This window comes from Parasteatoda tepidariorum, chromosome 4 (genome assembly GCF_043381705.1).
Source record: "Parasteatoda tepidariorum isolate YZ-2023 chromosome 4, CAS_Ptep_4.0, whole genome shotgun sequence".
Classification (NCBI taxonomy): Eukaryota; Metazoa; Arthropoda; class Arachnida; order Araneae; family Theridiidae; genus Parasteatoda; species Parasteatoda tepidariorum.
In genome coordinates this window covers 80,187,124-80,198,475 of record NC_092207.1, presented here as the reverse complement: position 1 = coordinate 80,198,475, position 11,352 = coordinate 80,187,124, and the positions used below count along the sequence as shown (strand labels likewise).

The 11,352-nt window shown below is 30.4% G+C and overlaps 1 protein-coding gene across 1 annotated transcript; it reads left to right on the top strand.

Moving 5' to 3' along the window:
* Positions 1-4,092: 4,092 nt before the first annotated feature.
* Positions 4,093-5,712, top strand: LOC122269274 (degenerin-like protein asic-2). The gene has a single exon (XM_043041513.1). The coding sequence runs from the start codon at positions 4,093-4,095 to the stop codon at positions 5,710-5,712; it is 1,620 nt and encodes a 539-aa protein (XP_042897447.1).
* Positions 5,713-11,352: the final 5,640 nt, after the last annotated feature.

Genomic DNA, 11,352 nt, shown 5'->3' with positions numbered 1-11,352 from the left:
TATCTGACTGCTCATTAATAAACGAGCGAATAAATATAATGAGTACGTATTTTAATAAAAAACTTTATGTTAAAAAACGTTTATGTAGGTATATATACGAGGAATGTAGTTATTAGCTTTGATTTCTATTTAATTAGCATTAACATTAGTTATTGAGAGCAAGCTAAATCATTTAAATGCGCTGCCACAAATGAAGCGCTTTACAAATATTTATTAATTATACATTAGTAATAACAATGGGTGGAAAAAGTTGTCACAACAAACTGCCCTAGTTGTCAAGCAACATGAAAATTTGGATATCATTATAAATAGATAAGAACATAAGGGTACAAATAAATAAATATATGTAGAAAAAAATGGATGAAAGTAATTGAATAAGCAAATGGAATAAAAAAGAAAGCAGGAATTAATTACGTAGCTTGTAAAGTAAAAATTTTAAGAGCTACGTTGTTCAAATACAGTACAAAAAAAACTTAATTTAAAAAATTAAAAAAAAACTTTTCTATGGGTTTGTACAAAAAACTAATGAATAAAATATTGCGTGTAACTTATAAAAATCGAGTTCATATAGTCGCGGCTCATTTTCCAGGGATCTTGTTCATTTTATGCAAAACTTATCTTAAAACGTGTTACAATAATTTTTTTAAATAAGATTTTTAAAGGAATTATTATTGTTATTCGAACACCACAGACTTTACATCTGCTTTCGTTAATAATGAGTTGTAAGATTTTATAAGAAAATCTTGCAACACATTTTAAAATAAAACTTCATGTCAAATAAACGTAATACATGGAAAATTAGTCAAGACTATATAAAACTCGATTTTTATAAGTTACACGCAATATTTAATTTATTACTTTTCCGTGCAGACCTGAAGAAAAGTTTTTGTTTTTTAAAATTTTATAAATTATTTAATTTCCTACTTTTTGGAACGATTTATTAAGTTTTTGAAAAAAAAGTTGCACCTTATTACCCCACGGAACACGTTTTAAAAGCACAAATATGTACAAAGTAAACACGTGGTTTCGGATAATATTAGACTTGCCAATTTGGTGACGTAGCACCGATCCACATGCCATTCAAGTTGATGACTGAACTAGTAACAAATTAAACATTAAAAAAAAAAAACTATTGATAAAATCTTAAGCAGAATCGTTTATAATTTTATTCATAACAACGACTAATGTTAAACTAATGTGAAAAAATCATTTTACAAACATTTTTCCTAAACCCATTAATTAAAACTTTTAAACTATTTTTCGGATCGGGGGGTTTAAATTGCTCCTCTTACTTGGAACTTGTCTAAACTTTAGAATTCTATCGCCAACGTTTATTTAAAAAAGTAATTTAAAGTTCGATTTCTCGGGAACAATTAGACAGCATTCGGTTAACTTTTGTATTTTGCCATGTGAAATTACATTTTTTAAAATTACGTAAAAAATTGTGTAACTTACTATTCAAAATTTTTCTAACAATTATTAAATGAAATAATTAAAAAATAATATTTATTAATAGTTATTTTTTGCATGGAAATATCTTTGGATAAACGAATTTTATAATTGTGTTCAAAAGTTTTTCGATTCTCTCAAAAAATGCTCGAGATATGACGAAATACGAATAAAGTAAATACGAAAAAAGTAAAATTAGAGTAAAGGGGTCCAAACTTTGGATCGTTCTTTTGATCAAACTATGGGAACCATATCACATATTGCAATACCCCTAATATTTCGGGATTCAGAAATCGGAATCCTTCAAAATTGTTTGTCAGAGAAAGTACGTTTTTGTGTCAGATTTCGCACCGTAAAATATCGTCTGCATCAATTAATTAGTAAATTTGAGGTCTCCCCTCGAACCATTAAGATTGAGTCCTAGAACGTGAAGATCAGAATGGTCCATTAATTTTTTTTATTTTATCGCTTTGTACACGCACATATGTTGATTTTTTTAGATGCTACCCGTTAGTATGCATTCACAAAATATATACCTTTGTGTTTCCTTGTTGGTACAAGTAGATTTTGATCACCGAAGGCCGAAGTCTAAAAAAATTTCCCCTTTTCCAAAGATTTGTGAATGAACTTGGAGCTTTAATGCAAAAGTTCACTGAAAGTATATATATCTTAATAGTTAGCGTGAAAGTAGTAGAACACAAAGTAAAGAACACAAGTAGATTTTGATAACCGAAAGCCGAAGTCTAAAAAAATTGCCTTTTTCCAAAGATTTGTGAATGAACTTGGACCTTTGATGCAAAAGTTCACTGAAAGTATATATATCTTAATAGTTAGCGTGAAAGTAGTGGAGCACAAAATAATGTTTAGTGCCTTAGTTCAGGCATATAAAAAATAGCATTGCCGCATATTAAATAGATATTTTTTACAAAATTCCAGAGGGTCTTCAGTTTCGATCCCCAAAATCTTGAGAAAAAAAATATTTCGAAAAAAAAAAAAGAAAATTGTGTCTAATAATTTTACAGAAAGAAAATGTCCAGAAAATGCGAACAAAATAAAAAATGCCATTTATTTAACCTTCCCTGATTCGACGAATTTTTTTAAGAAACTGCCTTTTAATCATTTTAACTGGAAAATCTAACAACACGCAGTTTTAAATAATTTTATCTTTCTATTCTGTTCACTTGTCCGCTAACTGTTTTAGAAAAATTAAAATTTCAATATTCCGGCTTTTCTTAAATTTTATATCTGAGGAACTATTTAACCAATTTCTTTCAAATTTTTGATTTTGCTATTTAGAATTATGTAGTTTAAAATTATGTAAAGTGTAATTATATATCTTACTATTCAAAATTTTTTCAATCATTGTTGAATAAAATAATAATAAATAAATTTTTTTTTNTTTTTTTTTCATGGAACAATTTTTGTATAAACGAATGTCATAATTGTGCGCAAAATTTGTCGATTAGCTTAAAATGTTTCCGAGATATGGTGAATTAAATAAAAAAATGCAATTAAGTTTAAGGGGATCAAGCTTCTGAGACTCTTCTGCTGACCAAACCATTGGGCCATATTTTCGCAATAAAGGAAAATAGGGTTCCAATGATTCCCCTTTCTATTTGGCAGTCAAAAATCTAAATCCATCGTAAAAAGGTATTTTGATTTAGAGAAATTGCGTTTTTATTTCAGATGTTGAAACTTAATTAATAATTAGCAATAAATAAGCAAATTTGAAGTCTACATTAGACTACTAGAATAGGCTCTTTGTACGCACGAATCTGAAAAATAGAACAAAAGTCATGAAGGTTAATCTCTCACTGTTTTTTATTTATTTATTTATTTTTTTAAAGATGAAACAGTTAGATATTTCACACCTCTTTTCAGGATAATGTTCTAAACAAAAGTTCCACGTAAAGATACTTTACAATGAGTATACATTTTATTACAATTTCTTAATATATCATTAAAAAAAATTTATAATGCCACTCAGTTTTATTTACATCTTGTATTTTTTGTGTGCAAGTTTTGCACAATAAATCGGTTTTATTAAAATTAATTGTTGGGTAATACCGGCATCGAGCAATACTTTTCACTCATTTGCCCTGACCATCATTGATTATGACTCGTCAGAATTTAAATTTTTTTTTTTTTTTTTTTCACTTTCCAAAAATAAAAATTTATGACTTCTACTGAGAATATTTAACATTGGTTTTACAAAGGTTCGAAAAGTATTTTATGAGTTGAAAAAATTAGCCTTGTATAAAAAAAAGTATAATTACGATTATAAATGCATTATAGATCTTTTCCATAATTAACAACTTTATGGTAAAAAACAGTTCAATATACGCAAAAGACTACAGTGGAAAACGACAATAATTTGACTAAGTGCTTTATGAGCGATGAGTTAGGAAAATGCTCATTAATAATTTAATAAGAGAGGAAACGTCAACAATTTTAGAAAAAAATGAATGTCCTATTCAAGCAATTAACTTCATTAAGTCATTCATAGCTATCACGCAATTACTCACCATAGTTTACTTTTTGTATTAATACCAAGGTTTGCTTGCCTGAACTCTTGTAAGTGTAACTAGTTTTCGATTTCCCTTTTAAATTTCTGTAAATATCTTTTCATTATATTAATCCACAATGATGAGAGATAGTAAAATCGGATTACACACTGAAGTGCACCCCACAGCTGAAAATTCCGACGAAAAGCCTCGAAAGTTCTCTTACAACGGAAATTCAAAAGGAAATCTAACTTCATTCAGTTTAATGACAATATTTTCTGACAAGTCCTCTATTCCAGCCGTTTCCCAAATAAGAAAAGCGAAAGCAACAGGTCAGAAATGTTTTTGGATTCTTCTTTTACTTGTTACTCTTTCTTCATGCATATATGAGGCGTATAGGTTTTCTCGCGTGTATTTTAACTATCCAGTGTTAATTGATTTGAGTGTGGAATCGAACAGAGATAACCTATTTCCTGCTGTGACTATCTGTAATTTGAATAGGATGAAAAATAAATATGCCACATGTAGGAACAAACCTTGGAAAAAGTGTATCGAAGATGAATTTCCATATCCGATAGGTGATTATATAAGACCAAATGAGCGTCCTATGAGACCTATGTTTCCGGAGACTTTTCTATACGGTACATGGTCCGATTTTGCATATTTTGATGAAGATTATCGATTTAAAGCGCAGGATTTCTTGACAGACTATGCAGAATTAGATGCACACAGCAGAAAATGTTACGGTCATTTATTCCACGATTTTTTCACAGAATGCACTTTTCAATCAAATCCGTGTAGTGAGAAGGATTTTACTTATTACCAAAGCCTCCAGTTTGGAAACTGTTACACTTTTAGAGGACAATCAAGCCAAAACAAGAGTGGAAACGAAATAGAACCAGCCAAAGAACTAGAAATGGAATTAAACATCGAGGAACAACAATATTTATCTGTAACTAAAGCTTCTGGTATACGTCTAGTTGTGCATAACCAAAATGAACTTCCACATCCAGAAGAAAATGGAATAAATGTGAGTCCTGAGTTCGAAACCGATGTAGCTGTAACTAGGGTTTCCCACAAGAGGTTACCCAAACCTTACAGAGATGGCTGTAGAGAGTATGATACTGAAAAAGATAATGCAATGGAAAAGAGTCAGTATGATTGTATGCTGTCGTGCATGCATCTTCATAGTTTATCCATGTGCTGTTGTGTTGATCCTCTTTTGCCGCATGAAGGTAAGCGGATTTGTGACTTAAAGAGTGAAATAGATATGAAGTGCTTACGTAGAATGTTAGACTCGTTGAGTGATAAGAACTCAATTTGCGAATGTCCACTGCCTTGCGTTAGTACATTTTATGATTTACTAATTTCTTCATCTTTATTGCCATTGAATGTAAGCTATCGGAAAAGTCACCTTGGTCCACTAGAGCCAGAATGCACTTATGAATACGATGTGTGGAATATGAAGATTATTTTCGGTGACGGATCTGAACACAACGTCTCTTATTCAAATTATTCTCCAAATTTATATTATCGAAAAAGGAAAGATGCCTCTGCTACAAAATCTCGCATAAAATTGAAAATACATTATGCAACGCTTGATCACACCATTTATTCGCAGAAGGCTACTTTTTCGGAATTTGAATTTTTCGCACACGTTGGCGGCAATCTCAATTTATGGTTAGGATTGTCAATTGCAACAATTTTTGAATTAGTTGGAAACGTTTGCGCATCTGCTTTTTATTATATCAGTAAATAATGTTTCGCATATTTTGATTGAGTCTTTGAATGTAACCACAAATCATCTTATTGGTTATTGAAAATAATTCTTAATGAGATATAATACGACCTCTGACTACCAGTCGAATAAAAATATATCTAGCTTTAAAAAATAAACAAATGAAAAATGTTTTGCCGATTTATTAGAATAAACACATATTTTACCAGAGAAAGTGCTTTTTTACTCACCTTTTGCACTAGGGTGATCCTTTTTCAAACAGATTTAGAAAAAATGGATATTGCGATACACGATATTCGCAATATGTGGTAAATAAGAAAGTGTTTCGTAACTTAAATATTACATGTTAAAACGATTATTCTCTCTCTCTCTCTCTTTTTCTAACTAATCTGTTCAGTGACTTTTTTGAAGAATCATAGGATAGTATACAAAATATGTTTCCGGANAAAAAAAAAAAAAAAAAAAAATAACGAGCACTTATATCAAACTTTGTACATATCTGCGATTAACGTTAGGGTAATTGAAATCGAAACATATTCGTACAAATAATTTTTTTATAATAGTATATTATATGCCTATACTATCTAAAGTCCATTATTATCACAAAAGAGGTTTGAATAGTACAGTTATTTCTATCAAATGACAAATCCACCATTTCGACGGTGCAAGCGATGAAGTTGACAGTAAAAAGATAGTAAATTCGACTGTTTTTTGTTTTTTTAAAAAATTTTAAAATTTTTTTATTTGAATAAATTTAATAATACGTAAATAAATATACAAAATAGCTAAATTTACTTGTGCCATCTAAATTGATAAGTACCAACAAATTTAAAATAATTGCAATAAATCTCATCAAAATACCATATACTTAATTTTTTTAATATGTGTGTTAGAAATTTTATATTTTTCCTATAATATTTACTCTTCATTCTTTTTATCCCCACCATTTTTTCTGATTAAGTGAAAAATTAAGCTCTTTTTAACCTTTAACTAAAGTGAATTCTATTTTATATGAAGTTTTTATAACCGTGAATTTTCTGTTTTTTTTTTCTTTCTCGCTAATCTCCTAAATTAGTAAAATAATCATAACGACCTCACGAATTATATTTTATTTTTATTTTATAACCGGCTTTGAATAACCGACCCAATTCTGAGTTTACGACTACTACTGTTCAACTCCGAAGCCTCGTAATTTTGAACTCAACCCAGAAGACAATGGAATAACTGGGCATCAAGCATTCGGACAAACTAGCATTCACAGAGGACTTTTTGTTAAGTACCCGCATTTGCGTTACATGGAGAGTAAAATTACAAAAACCTCACACGATCTGCTTAGTGCTAAGGAGATTCCAACCTATGATCCTACCACTGAGAATATTTTATGTTAGCATTGCCACTGTGGTCGGTGCGAGCCGAGGGCAAAATTCTTTTTAATGAGCTACGGCTGGATTTCGCATCTGGGTCACTTCATTGGGAGGTGAACTCTCTATCCCCTGAGCCACCATGGCACTCTCACGTGTTATAAACAAGGTTGACTCTATTGACGAAAATAAACAATTTATGAATTTATTTTCAAGTGTCCGTGTCAAGTGTCAAGTGTCGCCTCCATTCATATAACTCAGGGCTCGTCTTATTTACATTCAGTAAGGCTTATTTAATTGACCGAAACTTTCGAAACCGAATACTCAAAAAGTATAGAATGTGGGGTAATAGTTTACAGCTTGTGGGGTAATCAAGTGCTCCTCTTACCATTTGGTTTTTTGAAAATAAATCATTATAGATGAAAATAAACCAAAAATAAATCCCATAACTTTTAATAAAAATTGCGGTAATCCGAAAGTAAAGTCATCGAAAGTAAACACAGCGACGAACATCATAGTAACCAGAAACGGGGTTTAACCAAAACTGAACGAAAATTATCAACAAACCAAGAATTTAATACTTTAAATGAATCCTAGCTACTTACGTGCGTCTTTTTTTCTTCTAAATTGAATTCCATTTCATTTTTGGTAACTCTAAAGATATAGTGGTACTTACGTATAAACGCAACCAGGCCAAAATTCGCATAAATCGTCAATTTTGGCGACCCTACTTACGGCAACCCTACGTGTTATACGTGGTTTTTCGTAAACAAATTATTTTGCTTGGTTAGATTGAATGCCGTGAAATACTTTAATTATGGGTATTTGGGATCTGCCTGTGAGTGGAAAAGATGCTGTTGAATTGTTACAAGGATATGGAATTATACCGAAGACGGTTTTCAATCAGTGCTAAAAGCAATAGCCAAAAGATTTCCGCCGAAAAAATAATTCTGCAACTTATTTAAATTCGAAACCGGAAGGGTTTAATTGCTATTCTATATTTTAAAACAAAATAATATAAAAAACTGTATTTGTTATGAGAAATAATGCACTATGTGATGTCGAAATAATATGTAATCTAAAAGGTTGTTAAAATATATGCTTATAATTTTGTTTATAAAATACTTTGTTTTATAAAAACAAATTGATTTAAATTTTTTCTACCTACGCCAAATTTGGCGATTTATGCGAATTTTGGCCTGGTTGCGTTAATACGTAAGTACCGATATAGTATTAAAAAATTTTTCGTTATCAATATCTTGCAGGTAGAAAAAGTCTCAACTCTGTTTAAAAATTACCTGCCTTTTTATGTGTTTAAAATTTCATTAATTAAATAAAATAATATCGCGTTTGTTGGCTGTTTAATAATTATATAAATCCGTGTTCATACAACTTACTGTAACTCAAACAATAGTTAATTTTCCTCATAAACTTTACAATTAGGGATTAGAACAGATCTCTCTCAATGCTAATGCACACCTCGTTTTACAATATTTAGTATTTCAGTAGCGTTTATAAGAAAAATGAAGTAAAAAATTAATTTACATAAAAAATAATATGAGATTTTTTTTAAAATTTTTTTCATCCTGATGTTTTATTGAATTTTTGTTCTCAATAACTTTTATAAATACAGTCTTTATCTTTCTGTTCTTTGTCTTAAGTTTCGTAAATAAGAAACTGTTTACAGTAATTTTTATGATGTATAATTACTATTAGATTTTAAAAATATTTCTAACTTTAACGGATAACATTAGAATTGATTTTTTTTATAATAAAAGGTAAATTAAAATCTAACTTATGGATATACTTGATAAATCTTTCCCTTTAAGAATGTTAAACGAAATAAAATAGCTCGAAAACTACGTTGTTCCAAGACTGAAATTAAACAGTAACTTAACTGGAGTTACAAGCAAAGTTTAGCCTTGATAATGTGATTAGTAGCGCAACCAGGAAAATGTTCAAGGTATGGTTTTAAAATTGCAGTTTTAATATTCATAAGTTACAAAAACACAATGCTATACTTGCAAGTGACGTAGTGTGGGTATCTCGATCCTGATTGGTGATCGAAACGTGGCATTTGTTTACTTTAACAATTGTTCTTTCCATTCTATTTCGAGTAAGCCAAGCCCATCTAGTATCAATTCCTTTAAATTACACATTTTACATTCTTTCACAAAGATTTCAATTCTCTCTCAAAATCTTTCTTGTTTGACACAAAGACAGGCACGAAGCCACGTGGAATATAACGAACTAATTATTCATCGAAGTTGCCAGGTACACAAAACAAAAATACATCATGGTTACAATAAACTACATAAGTAAATAATAAGACTAAGTTAAATAAAAGATGTAGACGAGAAAGAATTCCATTTCAACAAATTTAATGTGTGATACGGCACTGCATATAATTAACTTCAAGTTAATTAACTTTCTAACTTATAAGAAGAAACTTATCTCAGCTTTAACACTCCATTTTGCTTATAACCGATCAGCTGGCGCTGACGTAGTAGGTCACATGTGTGGGTGTCAGCGCTCTTCTTCTTCTTGAAGTATACTCAATTATATTACTTATGGATAATATTTAAATCGCTAAGTGATAAGTAAAAAGTTTTGATTTAGGAAAGTACTAGTAATAAATTTAGAAATAAAAAAAAGTAACGATTAAGTACGCTGAAAGGAAATAGAAAATTCAAAGATATCTGAACTTTAATTATAAAGTGTAAGAAGAAAATTTAATATTTTTAGTGATTAAAATGGAAGCAATAATTTGTAACTAAATAACCAAACATTGTTATTTATTCTACAAAAACATTGCATTTCAAAAGAGAAGTTGATTAGTTGTAATTTTTAAGTTAATGATACGATGAACTGATGCGGTTATATGGTACTAGCAGCTTGCGGCGACGAGCTGTTTCGCCTGCACGAACTCACCACTTCGCGGTTCCACAATCGCATTGTCTCACATCTGCATTAATTCAACGCTTCATGGTTTTATGAAGATACCTACTGCCTTCGGCAGCATTGCCCTAGTTTCTCGGCATTAGTATTTTAATTAGGACAAATCGGCGGTCAATTGGTTCGTCAACACAACCTTATCGCGGTATCATATTGTCCTCCACTTGCTGTATTACACCAATTTTTCGCAGTTTAATAGTAAAAGAATCAGACTCGGCAATGCTGTGTCAAACATTTAATGGCAATTAAATGAAACGGGCTATTTAGCATTACCGCAATTAGCAATTGTGCTAATTACCATAATAATTATCATGTATCCAATAATTTTTTTTTTAAATGTATCCTTAGGATACGGAATAAATTATTATAGTTTGAAGCGTCTAATTTGGTTGGAAAGTTTTGTTTCGAATTATTGTTAATGGGGGTGATTACTCAGATAATAATAAAATATGAAAATAAAACTTTCTTAGTTTTTCCCTTTATCTGATAAGGAACATTCAATCGAAATTTCTAACTTCTTTCATTTAAGTAAACTTTTATTTTTCATGACTTTCAGTTGAGGCAATCACCCCAAGAATTGGAAAATGTCAAAATGAAACTTTTCATTTTTCTTTCTTTTTTACCTTATAAAGAATGCATGGTCCAAATTTGCTACTTTCATCTTTCTGGCAAACTTTTATGTCTCATCACTTTCAACTGCAGCAATCATCCAGTAAAATTTTTTTCTCAAAATATAATTTTAATATCATGTAATCAATCAAATATTAGTGTATCGTGTCACACTTAAATGAAATATTTCTTCGTAAATATTTCATTTAAATATTAGTATATGATGTTTTCAATTTAAACCAATAAACTTTCTTTTTTCTTACTCCATACCAGTAGAGGAGAAGATAAGGCATTCACACCTATTGACATTTAATGTAAGAGCTAAGCCTAACCATATAATCCCCCTATATCGTTAGGCTTATTTTGAGCAGCAAATTTCGAGGGGTTTACTCGATCATTTACGAAGTCTAGTAACTTATAGATCAGTGAATAACGTCAAAAAATTATTAATTATTGTTCTTCAATAATTGTTGTTTTTAATGCCACTTGCCAATACCAGCCAGCCTGCTTGGTGAAGGTTTTGTTTTCAGTGGCGCCATCTATGGCCAGGAATATGACTTCAGTCACACACATGCATTCCCCCTTTCATAGGGCGAACCCATTCATCCACAGATCGAAATTTTGACCTGAATCAGAGAAAGATCAATCTTCAATTCAGTATCCCCAGAGTTATGATTTTTTATGGGAACATGGAGAACTTTGTGACACGACAGATTTAACATGCACCAGGCACTAT

Bases quoted from the DNA above. Each gene is read 5' to 3' on its own strand.
- LOC122269274 (XM_043041513.1), top strand. From the start codon at position 4,093: ATGATGAGAGATAGTAAAATCGGATTACACACTGAAGTGCACCCCACA.